General features: G+C 47.9%; 1 protein-coding gene across 3 annotated transcripts in view; it reads right to left on the bottom strand.

Annotated features, from left to right (window-relative positions):
• Positions 1–1,075: 1,075 nt before the first annotated feature.
• LOC136004658 (ran-binding protein 10) overlaps positions 1,076–14,111 on the bottom strand; it is a 77,292-nt gene continuing 64,256 nt past the window's right edge. For 2 of the 3 annotated variants that reach the window (XM_065661335.1, XM_065661336.1), the window contains 5 exons: positions 13,426–13,621; positions 12,248–12,372; positions 11,277–11,422; positions 10,678–10,789; positions 1,076–9,482 (listed from right to left, as the gene is read on the bottom strand). In XM_065661335.1, coding sequence (XP_065517407.1) covers positions 9,352–9,482; positions 10,678–10,789; positions 11,277–11,422; positions 12,248–12,372; positions 13,426–13,621 — 710 coding nt within the window. In that variant the 3' untranslated portion in view covers positions 1,076–9,351. The remainder of the gene's footprint in view (positions 9,483–10,677; positions 10,790–11,276; positions 11,423–12,247; positions 12,373–13,425; positions 13,622–14,111) is intronic. The other variant, XM_065661334.1, reaches the window with a different exon arrangement.

Genomic DNA, 14,111 nt, shown 5'->3' on the forward strand with positions numbered 1-14,111 from the left:
ACAGCTTTCAAGCCCAGGGCATGGTGTGATTTAAAGCCCCTTTCGCCATGGGCTTGTGTTTCTCCAGGCTTGGTGCAAACTGTGCCTGATCACTGCATGCTGCTTTGGGAACGTCACAGTGGGGCCAGGTCTTGACCCATGGGTGAGGTTACTCTTACCATAGGTAAGTCTGTTTGTCCTTGCAGCACGCTCTCTGCCCCCTCAGGCATTGCAGGCACTCAAAAATTAGGTGGTTGGAGTGGAGGGTTTAAGGAGAAGATCTAGATCCTTTATCAACTTCCAAATACGCTGGTGGCTGCTGCGAGGCAGATGAAAACCGATGTCTGCAGTGCCCACAGGGTGAGGATGCAACCTCCTCAGTGGCAAGTGTCATGAACTGATCCTTAGCCTAAAGCCTCATCGGTGTTTCACGCTCAAGACTAGAAAACAGGCAGGGCTGTTATTTTCTAGAGTATTGAATGTAGGCAGGGGACAGGAAAAACCTATCCCACAGATCTTAAGCACCATGGGATGGTGTAGCGGTGGAAAGGGAAGCTGAAGCAGAATCAGATTTTTGGGGACAAACACCTCCTGGGTGGCACTTGGCTGTTTATAGACATAAACCTCTCAAGTTACGCCTTGGGAGCATGTAACAGCAACGGCTGTGATGGCCAAGTTGTCTTCTGAAAGGAAAAATGGACCTGCACCATATATAATGCAAAGGTAGTATGCTCATAGATAGAAAGCCCCAGCCTGTATTTCAGAGACTCTTTCACCATTTCCCTTACTAAGCAGCCTTTCCCAATCATTCACATTGGACGATTGTGAAGATGATTTCCTCCATCTGTTTCGAACACTGCTGTAAATCAAAACCACACAGGCCCCCAGCCAGAATATTACAAGCGGAGAACACAATACTCAAGGAGAAAAAGCAATTCTTGCCATGGCACACTGCTAATCTGGAAGTTTTTGACCTGCAGAAAGAGCTGTGTTGATGAAATGCAGAAGGTGTTACAAGATGCTATTGGCAATGAGAGGTGAAAATGTTGAGAAGCCCCGCGTATGGGGATGACAAAGCACACAGCTCCACACGGACTCTTGCACAGGGATGTGTATTTTAATAAAAATAATTCTGTCAATATACAGCAGACTGTCAGTTTCTTAATCATAATTCCAGTATATTTTCATAGGCTTTTTCCCAGTTAAACCTCCCCCCCTCCCCCTTTTTGAAGTTTTCATGCGAAGCATCAGATAACTTAATTCACAAATACTATGCTTAAACTGAACTAATGTGCACAATTTGTGTAATGTCCATTGAGGATGTACCAAAGAGGAGACTCTCCCTCTTGCCTCTGTAGGCGATGAGGGGATCTGCTCTACCACAACCCAATGGTGGCCGCTCATCCAGGGCTGGTTGGAAACCTGCAAAGACCTCACACCCCATGGCCCAGCTCAGTATTTCATACCTGAGTTTTGAGCAACCAGCAGAAGAGAGTTTAACTGCATTGTGGGTAGGTCTTGGGGCTTCAACATGATGGTGGTGGCAGCCTGCTTCTGCCTGCCCCAGCTGGAGAGCTGCGAGGAACGTGCACAGGTAGGACCGATAGTCAATCCCCATCAAAGGCATGTGCAGAGTCCTTGGTCCGGAAGTCACCACACATGTATTTTTTAAAGTTTTCTTTACAATCCTAATTATCCCCAGAGTGGCTGCTTCTCCTTTCTCCATGTTTGAGCCTGTGAGGAGCCCAGCCTGTAAAAACACCCTGTGCTCCCACCTGGAGGAAGAATGCAGCTAAAGCCCTCCCAGGCAAAGCGGTCAGAGGACATGCTTGGACCCAAGTGGAGTGTCTGCCTGGCCAGAGGAAGATCAACAAGGAGCAGAGGTTTGCATGATCTCCAGGAATGTTTCTGCAGCGATGTGAGTGTAAACCCCACACAGGATTTGGCTTCCTGCAAGCACAAGATAGTTAAGCCTCCCTCTTGGAAGCAAACCAACTGGCAGGACATGCTCCTCAAGCCAGGATGAACCCTTGGCTTGCCGGGCTCTGAGCACTGGTGTAGGATGCAGGGAGAAGGGCAAACACACCACATTCACTCATCCATCCCCTGCCACCTCTTGTTGCAGGGGACGATGGCGGAGAGCAGCTACTGCTTCCTCTGGAGGAGGCCGCCGGGCTCTCAACCACTCCCCTTTCCTCCCCAAATCTGCTCTAACATACACACACACACAACCCACCAACACTACCTCCAGCTCTCTGACCCACACAGCAGATGGTACATGACTCACAGACAAATTTTGCTTCTGTTTGGGAACTGCTGGACTGGAGGTCCCTCCATCACTCAGTTTTTGAAGGGCAGAAGGGTCCCAGCAGCACACAGCACATCTCCCATCACGGCCCCTGAACCCTTGTGCAATAACATCTAGGGATGGACATGTAGAGCTGGAGCCCCACTCCAGATCTCTACAAGAGACCTACTCCACTCTGGATGCACAACTCGGGCTGCTCTAACACTGGCAGGGTTTGAAGGAAGCTATTCCTTCTGGGTGGACCAGGATCACCTTTTCAATGAACATGTTCCTTCTCTCATGCTGACCAGCTCCATGGGACTGAAGTGTGATGGACCTCTCTGCCTGTTGCCCCACGGGGCAGTTGAATTCTGCACACTGCTTCTTCATGGAAAGCACTTCCCAATACCAAACAACAGCAGCATCACAGCAATCCAATAAGGTTTGCTTTGCTGGAGAAGGAGACAGTTCATCATCCCTGATTCCTAAGGAGGAAAATGATAAATTCAATACCCAGAGCTAGTTACACCAGCTCTGGTTGTTCCAGTTGTTCAAGGAAGCCTCAAGAACAAAGCTATTTAAAAAATGGTAAAGACACCTTGATAAGAGTGAAAAATAAGGACACAGCTCAAGGACAGGTTGAGAGGTCACTGAAAAACCAGAAGGAACAAGGAAGTAAACAGCAAAATGCCTGGTATACACAGCCAAAAGGAACGACGCTCTGAAGGGGCCCATTCTCCACACCAGTCACAGCTGCATCTCCCAGTGTCCACGTCGACTGGGCAGCAGCACAGTCAGCACCACAAGGATGTTGGAAATACAGAGGACTTGGGTGTTGCTTTATGAGAAACTTAACATAAGCCTGCTTCAGTGTGCACTCGCAGCCCAGAAAGCCAACTGCATCTTGGGCTGCATCAAAAGGAGCATGACCAGCAGGTCAAAGGAGGTGATCCTGCCCCTCTGCTCTCATGAGACCTCACTTGCAGTATTGTGTACAGTTCTGGTGTCTTCAACATAAAAAGGACATGGAACTGCTGGAACAAGTCCAGAGGAGGGCCACGAGGATGATCAGGGGCTGGAGCACCTCCTGTATGAAGACAGGCTGAGGAAGTTAGGGCTGGAGAACAGAAGCTGCATGGAGACCTCACAGCAACCTTCCAGTATCTGAAGGGGGCCTATAGGGATGCTGGGGAGGGACTCTTCATTAGGGACTGCAGTGATAGGACAAGGGGTAATGAGTTAAAACTTAAACAGGAAGTTTAGATTGGATATAAGGAGGAAGTTCTTTACTGTGAGTGTGGTGAGACACTGGAATGGGTTGGCCAAGGAAACTGTGAATGCTCCATCCCTGGTGGTGTTCCAGGCCAGGCTGGATGGAGTCTTGGGTGACGTGGTTTAGTGCAAGGTGTCCCTGCCCATGGCACGGGGGGTGGAACTAGATGATCTTAAGGTTCTTTCTAACCCTAACTATTCTATGATTCTATGATTCTATAGGACTGGTAACCATATACCTTCCGCAGTGTCCTATGGCAATGAGATCAGTTCTGGTACATGTTGGGGGCTGCAAGGAAAGGAGAGCAGCCCCTGGACAACCTCTCCTGAACAGCTGGACATCACATACTTCGTGCTTACTTTGGAGGTTCCTCTCTATGTTGCTGGCCACACAGAAAGGCTCAATTCTTAACCAACTCCAAAAGAACAGCAGAAGTGCTACACCCAGCTGAGCTGCAGGACAACGGGCCCCTGTACTGTGACAAAAAGGGATGGTAACACACAGATCTGCTATTCAGGCCAGTGCAGCAGAAAGAAGCCCAGAAGAGTAGTTGGAGTTGCCATGTCCATGCTCAACGAAGACGCTGCGGGCACGAGCTGCAGCGTTGACCCTGGTCTCAAAGTAGCTTCTGCAGCACCAAACACCACAGATACCACCTCTGGTAGTCACAGAGATGAGAGAACACTGGGATTGTGCAAGGCAAAGGAGCAAGAAAGGAGACCTAAGAGCAGTAAGAAGCTTTCCCCAAACAAGCTGGCTCATACCTAAGGTTGGATGGGAAACAGACTGCTGCCCTGCCTGCTCACAGGAGAGCCTGAGAGTTCACTCAACCCTGCAAGTCTTGTATCAGCTTTTGTTAAATACCTGCTAGGATAGGATCATGGAGCCACAAGAGGAGTCATTCAGAACAAGATGGTTCTAAGAGAAACAAGAGGAACAAAATCTGGCTCCTCTGGTACAGGACAAATGGCCTTGGAATGTATCCAGCAGAGGCCACTAAGATGGTCAGAACTGGAATACAAGGTATATGAGGTGGATACACCTCCCAGAAGCATTTTTCCTAGCTACTCCAATGCATCCACCTCTTGAATCTATCACCCCGAAGTTCTCCCATGTTACTGTTGATATGACTGCACTCACTGCTTATGGAGACAGCACAAACCCTTGTCTGTAAGGAGAAAAGCCTAGTGATGTAACTCAGCTCCATGAAGCGCTCTACGCAGAACCCCCAAAGAACACTTTAACCAAGGCTCCAAGTCTGGAGCTCCCAAAATGTTGTTTTCAAAGGGCCACTTAACAAGGCAGGGCATTAGGCTCAAAAACAGAGCCATGATGTGCAGGGCTGCAGTTCAACACCCTTAAAAGCAGGTTTTCACTAAGTCCCTCTGAAACATTATCCTTCTGAGAGGCCCTTGCTGCAATGCAGTGTTGAAGGAAGATGGGTAGAGTGGCTGGTGTCCAGAGTATGTAAAATCAGAGAACCAACTAAGTTAGAAAAGACCTTTAAGACCAAGTCAAATGGTTACCCCAGGACTGACAAGTCCACTACATATAGCTGGAGTGTGCTTGCCACTGTGCAGACTACAGCTATTTGGTGCCGACTCTGGACTGATGAGTGGAGAGCAGAAACCCCCTTAATGCGCAGGCACAGAAGAGCTAGAATAGGTTTAGTTGTTTACAGCTGCAGCATTTCATGTCCTGTGAAGTATGCAATAGCTATAAAGCCCCACTTGGGACTGCATGAGAAATATGAGCAGTGTCTGCCTCTGGTTTGGAAAAAACTTTTTCTAGAATCTTAAGTCCAGCCTGGTAGAGAGCAACACAGGTGTCAACATCATAATGTATCCCTGCCCCTGGCAGGGTGGTTGGAACTAGATGATCCTTAGGGTCCCTTCCAATACAAACCAGTCTGTGATTCATTATATGATAAAACAGGGCCATAGCAGAGACCTTGTCCTCCTTACCTAGAAATGGCAGCAAGCCAGCAGTTTCTGTGAGGTGCTACTCAATCATTTGCATGGCTTTACTGAAGGGCTCTCCAGAGAAGTCACACTGTGAGGGATTGCCCCACATGAAGCAAAGTCCCAGCTGGGGTGTTCTTAGGCCAGGTTGGATGGGCCTTGAGCAACATGGTCTAGTGGAAGGTGTCCCTGCCCATGGCAGGAGGGTTGGAATTGGATGATATTCCACTAGACCAGGTTGCTCAAGGCCTCCTTCAACCTGGTCTTATTATTCCATGATTCTAAGACCTGTTTCTGAGCAAAGAATGAAGCATCTGGAATAACAAACTGCAGATCACTTCAAAAAAAGTAATTTTTTAAACTGCCATAGCTTTTGGTTAGATGCACAACCACAATTAAAGTTAAAAACCTCAATTCAGTTCAGTTCTGTTTGGATTTTTTAAATTACTGCAAGAATTCAAACCAAGTCTCAGCTGACATGAACCATCAAGGAGCAGCCAGGGACATTCAAAGACCAAAAGGCTTTGAAAAATAGTCTGGGAAAGCCAAGTCAGACTTACTGCCTAGAAATCCATGGCAGGCTGAAGCCTACACCTACACCCCACACACCACAAACACACTTTCACATCCCCACATGGAGTCATGGCTGCGTTAGTCAGAATCTGAGCACAACAATGAGAAACCACTAGTGAAACCACAAGAACACTTGAAATAAAAAAAACCTGAACAAGTAACAGGTGACAGGTATGTCACAGCAGAAAAGCCTTTGCAGTCCTCAAAAACCAGAATCAGGACAGCAGGTACAAGAGCAGGCAAGAGAAGCTGGGAGCAGGGATGGGTGTTGGTTACAGCAGTGAGGCGGGTCAGGAACTCGGTCAAGCAGAAAAGGAAGAACTCAAGCTGCCATTACTGCTTTGACTGCAAGAAGTGGAAAGCATCACTGCTCTTCCTGCAGATCTTCCCCTGTAGCTCTTTCCCTGCAGATCGTCTACAGGGATCTGCTGCCATTATCAGTGCTGCACATCATTAATGGCAGTGAGGGACACTGACAATTAGTCACCAGTAAGAGTGTGACCCCTCAACATTAACCCTGACGCAAGAGCAAGATGGTTTCTACCACAGGGATGCTCTCCATGACAAGCCAGAGAAACCATCTCATCACACCAGAATTTCTTGGCACCAGAATTACGCTGTATCTAGGAGCGTCCCTTGGGGGTTTTGTAGTGAAAAGAAAAACAGTGCAAAATAAAATGTTCTAGGATAATCAGCACAGCTTTGCTGAGAGACTGAGGCATTAATATGACACATGACAGAGACTTAGCTTAAAGAAACCACCAAAAGAAGTAACAAAAAAGCTCAGAAAGAGATAAAGATTGTGTTGTTACAAAGATGAGAGAGAGGCCTGACTGCAGCCAGATAGCAGCAAGCTGAATGGTGACCAACAACAAAGGAAGCCGCCAAATGTGAAAGGCAAAGCCAGGTGCTATGGTATTTCCAGCCTAAGTACCCACAATCAGCCCCCTCAGCATGCCTTAAGGCTGGGTCTAAGAAATGGAGAGCCTGCAGAAAAATCTCTCACCAGGACAAGTTCACATGCTAACTTAGGTTCAGCACAGGCACACAAGGGCTTCAGAAAGGAGTTAAGTGTCTCTGCAGCTGCAGCCAGGAACGGACTGCGGGCTTGGTAACAGCCCTCACTGGGACAACCAGCAGAGTTGAGAATCAGTAGTGGAGCTTCCAGCTACATGAGCTGTTCCCAGATAACTCAAATTAAGTTGAATTCTGCATGGTGCAGTTCTCTGCTCCTGTGTGTCTAGAAGAAAAGCTGTAGTACACAGACTCCTCCGTTTTTTTCAGCTGAGTTGATCTAATAAAAATCTCTCCTCCATCTCTAAACTTCATGTTGCCTGTTTTCTTAGGCCATCATTGCTCAAGCACTACCTTTACACATCATATACCTTCACTAAAAGGTATTCCTTATGCACTGAATATGCATTCCCAACCACCTCCAACACCATCTGCACATTCACTGCCACAGCTGCTTCTGCAGCGCAGGGGACACCTGGTCCCTGCTCTACCTTGGTTTCAGACCTCATGTTCCAGCTGCAAACCAAGCCTGCAAATGCAGAAAATCCTTAATGCTCTGCACAGATGTCACATAGCACCACCCCTTCTTCAGCAGCACACAAGCTCTCTAGCTGTGAAGCCCTGGCACTGGCTAACCTTCATTTTCAGGGCAAACTTCAACACAATCTCTTCATCTTTCACTGACCTTTCAAAAAAAAAAATCATAAACAGCAGTAAAATACATGTTGGGTCTCAGCACCAATGGGCCCTCCTCAGAGCTACTGACCTAAAACTCACTTGGTGCAGAACTACACTTCCTCCTGTGCAGCCGGACCAATTCTGAAGTCTCCCAAGGCTATTACCAGTGAATGCAAAGCACATGGTCCTGCTACACAGCCTCACCACTTAAAAGTACATGCTCAGAAACACAGGCAGATGATTTGAATGCCGGAAGCTCAGTAGCACTCAAGCACCTGGGCTTGATACATACTGCAGAGGGACACATTAATCCACTTTACTTGGAGGTTACCCACACATAGATCCTTGCTTTGGTCTGAAACTAGAATAATTTTCTTAGCATTCCATAAAGAAATGTTGCTGCTTCCTTCTGAATGGCTCAGACCTTATAAAGTTGGTAGTAATCTAAGCCACAGCCTGATCTCAGCCATGTGCCACCTGCAAGGGTGAGCACAGGTCAGCTTACTGTTCCCAAGACACTTCCAAATTTAAAAGTACTCATTTAGATCAGTGTTACCCGGGGAAAAGCAGTAAATACTATTATTACTTAATTTTAGTGACAGAGCTGCCCTATATGGAGAAAAACGGGGGTTTGTGATTTAACACCAAAACTGACAGCCCAACTGGCAGCATCTGTGGATGTTTCCTGGAGGCCAATGACCTGCTTCTACCAACAAAACAATAGGTAACTTAATATTCAACAATCCTGTCCTTTTTACTGCTGTGAGAGCTTGATTTACACATTTCTCAGGGCTGTAAGATGCTGCTACAGTTCAGCCACTAACAGAGGCAATGTCAAGTCTTCTAATCTTTCCACTCGCAAAGACAAGGATTTGAGAGCCTTGTGCCCTTAAGAGAGGAATGCACCACAAAGGACCAAGCTGCTCCACTTTTCATCATTAGTGCACGACAGGACATACCTCACTAGAACTCCTGAAGGTTGTATGATGTGTATGGCTGGGACTGAGTCTGTGGGCAATAAATACATCAATAACTTTGTGGAGGTGTAAGAGACCTTTTTAATAAACAGGATTCAAGCAAAATAAAAAATTCCCTCTGAGCTGCCACTGTGAGAAGAGTTCAGATAACTAGCACACAAGATCATGCTGTATGTGCATGATGGAGGAAGAAGGGAAGAAAAGAACAAGCTGTCAGCAACTTGATGAGCTTCCTCAGATATCAGCAGACACCAGCTCACCAAAACTCTCCAGATACAATATTGGTGGATCCATAAGAAACAGCTCAAATAAAAAGAGAAATCCCTACAATGGAAGGTACTACATTATAAAAACCAGCAAAATATTGAGTGCCGCTAGAGCCACAGCAATGGCACAGAGACGGGTAAAATCTCCCAGCTGTTCCTGGGATTGGGAATAGCCACACAGTGAGGGACTCACTCAACCAGTTCGCAGGCAGTGTGTGTGTGTGTGCTAGAGGGGTGTTGGTGGCAGGGAGGTCAGCTATTGAACGAGGTGGTGGTGCAGAGTGGCAGCAACAGTAGGTAGAGGGCAGCACTCAACGATGTCAACTCCATCTTGCTCGGGTGGCTAGTGCAAATAGTCGTCTACTCTGGCAAAGGAGCAGGAGCCCAAGCCCACGCGAGCCATAAGCCGCAAACATTCCGAGGCCTGGCCCAGGGCAAGCATCAGTGGGGGCTGCTTTGGCACGTTCTGAGATTCTGTGGGGCAAAAAACAGAAATCTGTTTAGAAGAGGTGTCCAGCTGCGTGCCGGCTGCCTGTGCTCAGTCCCACTCAGTCCCACCCGGGCATCAAGTCCAGCACCCCTGGCAGAAAGTGCTGGCTCTGGAAGGAAGCTATTCCTGAGCACCAGTGGCTCTGCACCACTGCTCCTTTGCACACCCCACCACCCATAACATGTCCCACATGGAGCCACAGCTCATCACAGCCTTTGAGAAAGTGCTACTGTGGTGGCCAGGGCAAGAAAAAGGCAATGGAGCTCCTGCTGCAAAACCCCCAAAACATGAGAAGTCGAAGTGCGGAAGAATAAGGAAAACCAGGAGAAACTGGGACCAAATGAGAGGAATCCTCTCCATCTCTCCCACTTATGCAAGTCTACACAGCAGTCCAAGCACTAGACAAACTCACTCACTGGTCACTGCTTCTTTCCAACATCAAGTTTGCTATGTATGCAAGAAGGAATCCTCAGCTGACCTAGACAAGGTGTCTTCCGAGGGCTAGATCATTACCACAGCCTCGATTCTGACACTGGACTGAAGGCAGCCAGGCCCTTTGGGCTATAAGAAGCATAGCACATGATGGAAACACACAGAGGCAATGCCTGAAGGGAACACAGACTCTGCCGGCATTTAACTCTGCACATTCTGCATGAGCTCAAAGGTAAGTGGAATTACAGCTCCCCTCTGCTTTACATCCAGCACTATGGAAACCTGCTTCACTTATGAGATACTGCAACACAGCAACTGCATTCCCTGCCAGAAAGTAGGATGATGGTAGGACAAGCCTCTGCCAACCCAAACAGCATGGAAAAGAGCTCTGGTAATGCCAGCAAAATGATTCAGGTGAGTTCAGAGCAAGAAGGAGAGGCAGGAAATGTATCAAAAAGATCTTGGCTTTTTAATAAGCACGGGAGGAAAATCCTAAGAAACATCCTTGGAAGCAGCATTGAGGAAGACCCAAGGAACAGAGTGAAAAGATTACATCAGAAGGACTCATTCTCTGTAGGCTTCCCTTTCTGCATCACTGCCCTGTCAGTCCTGAGCAACAGGAAGAGAGGCAAAAGATTACGTACAAGTATTTCTGAGCTTTTCCTGACACTCACAGGCTTGCCTGACACAGGACAACCTTGAGAGGTATATCCAGTGGTTGACACTCACATAGGAACCAGGCCTTACCCAATATAGCACTATTAAGAGCAGCACACACGGGTTCCCTCTGGATCGGGTCCAGCTGTTGACCAACAGGGCAGTTCCAAGGATCTGAGTAAGCTAACAAGCTAAATGCATCCTGTATGAGAGAACAGAAAGGCACAGTAAGGTCATGCATGGCTGCAAAGACACAGGAAAACCAGGTCCATCAGCTGGGGCAACTCCTGCCATCACCAAGGTGATAGGTGCCTATCTCCTGAAAAGAAAGGGCCCTTTACTTCTTGGCAGCAAGGGACCACACTGGGCTATCGAGATACTGGATTAAAAAGGGTGCTGCCTCCACGTGGCAGGGGAGCCAGCACAGGAAGGCAGGTAGTCACCTGGAGAGAAGAGCATGCATGTAGTTGCTCCAGGAAGGCAGGCGGGAACTGTGTTTCTTCTGTCCTGTGTTGAGAATTTGGTTTAGATGATCTGCGCTCAGCAAGCTTTCACCTCTGATCCCCAGGCAGACCCCCTCTTCCTCACCAAGAGCGGAAGTGGGGGATACCCACAGCTCTGCAAAGGAGCCCACAACCCCAGTGCTGGCCCACAGAACTGCTGCGAGGCAGCACAAGGCCCAGGCTTACCTGAAGCATCTTTTTGTGCATTGTGTTCTTTCCATATTCCCTGCAAAGCTGCTCACTCAGAATCTGCAGCTCACGTCCAAACTGGATCATTCGTTCAGTGGCAGCATGGTTCCCTCCACACAGCTGCCTCTGGGGGCAGCTGTCTTCTAGAGAAAAGGCAGAGGAGAACTAACAATTGTCCTTCATTCCCCACCATTGCCCACTCTGCGACATGAAACCTATAAACTCCTTCCCCTTCTGGAGCAGGCAGCTGCTCTCCACTCTGAGTTTATCCCACTCAAAGCTTTCTGTGATCCCTGAACTGCAAGAGCCAGTGATATTTTTTCATAGCACTTTTTAGGTACAGGGAAAACTTAAGCTCAGTTTGTTTAATGCCTGAGGACTAGCTACATATCAAGTCTGCTGATAAAATCATGGCAGCTTGCAGCTCCAGCCATGTTTCCTCTTCATGTGTGTAGTACAGCACACACAACCTGGAAACTCCTGGTCTAACCAATCCCAGACTCCAAAACCTTTCAGTCAGTGATGCTAACACCACCAGCTTCCCAGAACGGGTTGCCCACAAGACCCATTCTAACTAGTGGAATTCCCAGTTTCATCCTCTCCCTCCCAACCCGAAGTTCAAAGTTGAACTTTGTGACTGGGCATCAGCCACCCTTCCACAGTTCAGTTCAGTTCCTCAGCTGGCAGAAGTGCCAAGACTGCTCTAAGCTGGTTTAATGACCAGTGTTGAACAACCCTTTGACTCCTACTGCTTTCCCTGCTCCACATCACCAGCACTGGAGAGAGACTATGAAAAACCAGACCTAGTTTAGTTCCAGGACAGATTCATCTTCCCCATGAAACAGGCATCTTGAGAACTTCATTCACTGTGGTCGGTATTTGTTTTTTTCCCCCAATCCAATTACAATTCAACTCTCAATACCAACTCTTTCTATTTCTCTTTACCCTTCCTGCCTCTGAGGCCCTACCCATGCTGGATTCATCTGTTTGCAGGATCTCTTCATGTTTGTAGGTGCCATTCATTATCCTGGTAGATGAATTTTCCAGGACTCCATTAGGGTAATGCTCAGCCTCCATTTCCATCTCACTGTCACTGAGGTGAAAGAAACAAAGAAAAGTCAGAGGTGGGTCCATGCACACCTCAAAGAGTTCAACAAGGGCAAGTTCCTGCATTTGGGTCAGAGCAATCCCAAACACAAATACAGCCTGGATGGAGCAGCTCTGAGGAGGACTTCGAGGTGTTGGGTGACAAGAAGCTCCTCATGATCCAGCTTCAGTGTGCACCTGAGCCCAGATCCCCCTACATGTGCTGGGCTGCATTCCCAGAGCATGAGCAGGAGGTCAAGGGAGTGGATTCTCCCCCTCTACTGTGCTCTGGGGAGAGCTCCCCTGCAGTCCTGTGTCCAGCTCTGGGGCAACAACACAAAAGGGATGTGAAGCTGTTGGAGTGAGCTCAAAGGAGGCCATGGAGATGCTATGAGGGCTGGAGCAGCTCTGCTCTGGAGACAGGCTGAGAGAGCTGGGCTGGTTCAGCCTGGGAAAGAGAAGGCTCCAGAGAGACCTTTCAGCAGCTCCCAGTGCCTGAAGGGCTGCCAAGATGCCTGGAGAGGGACTTTTGACAAGGACCTGTAGGGACAGGACAAAGGGGAATAGCTTTAAACTGACAGAGGGAGGTTGAGATGAGATCTTAGGAGGAAGTTCTTTCCTGTGAGGGTGGTGAGGCCCTGGCACAGGTTGCCCAGAGAAGCTGTGGCTGCCCCATCCCTGGCAGTGTTCAAGGCCAGGCTGGATGGGGCTTGGAGCAACGTGGTCTAATGGAAGGTGCCCCTGCCTGGGGGAGGAGTGGGAACTGGATGAGCTTTAAGGTCCCTTCCCACATAAACCAGTCTGATTCTACGAGCCTCCAAGCCTAAGCCAGAGCAGGGGAACTGGAATAGGCTTGTTTCTGCTGGGAATAGTAGTGATCTTGTAGATAATTCTGCTGCTCAGAAGAGCAGGACAGATGCCTTTCTGGCTCTTCCTGAAGCCTACACCTACACCCCACACACCACAAACACACACATCTCCACAAAGTGGACTCAGAAAGAGCCCTCTCCCACCATCTCACCCTTCTCAGGCATCTACAAAGCAAAAAAAAAAAAAATACCTGGTTTCTTGATTACTCGTGCTGCTATGCTGCTGAGATTTGGTAGAATCTGTAGAATTGGACTCAGAGTAGTTCACAGATGAGGGGGAGGAGGAAGAGGAAGATGAAGATGATGAACTCAGTGTTGGGTATTTACTGTGACTCTGTTTGCTTTTCATGGACACAACTCCATTGCTACAGGTTGGACTATCTGCTCCTGTAGGTCAAGAGGAAGGAAAAATGATACCAGAATGACAATATCACTATACTGTGAAGTCAGCAATTTATCAGTAGAGCAGACCCCAAAGGAAGAAAGCAAAATAAGACTTCAGAGCTTCAATTATGATTCATTGTTAAATTCAGTGGGGCTTAGAGAAAACACAGATGCATACGGAAGGAATCCCACTGCTCACCAGCAACATCTGAGCCGAAGGAAGTTCTAAAAAGAGGCTGTAAATAAAAGATAAGCAGAAACAGCTCACACAGGTATAGAAATTATTTTCGAAATATGAAGCATGGATGGATTGTAAAGAAGCTTACAAATTCTCTTCTCACAAAATCAAGTATTTCTCATAAACCCCCATCCAGAAAAACTAAGCAAACACTGGTGAAAACTGGGCAACAAGGAGAACTCTTGGCAGTAACAACTTGGCAGGCTTTCCACAACCTATCTTACATTAGGGGTATTTGTTTCACGCAACACTCAG

The sequence above is a fragment of the Lathamus discolor genome, chromosome Z (assembly GCF_037157495.1).
Source record: "Lathamus discolor isolate bLatDis1 chromosome Z, bLatDis1.hap1, whole genome shotgun sequence".
Taxonomy (NCBI): Eukaryota; Metazoa; Chordata; class Aves; order Psittaciformes; family Psittacidae; genus Lathamus; species Lathamus discolor.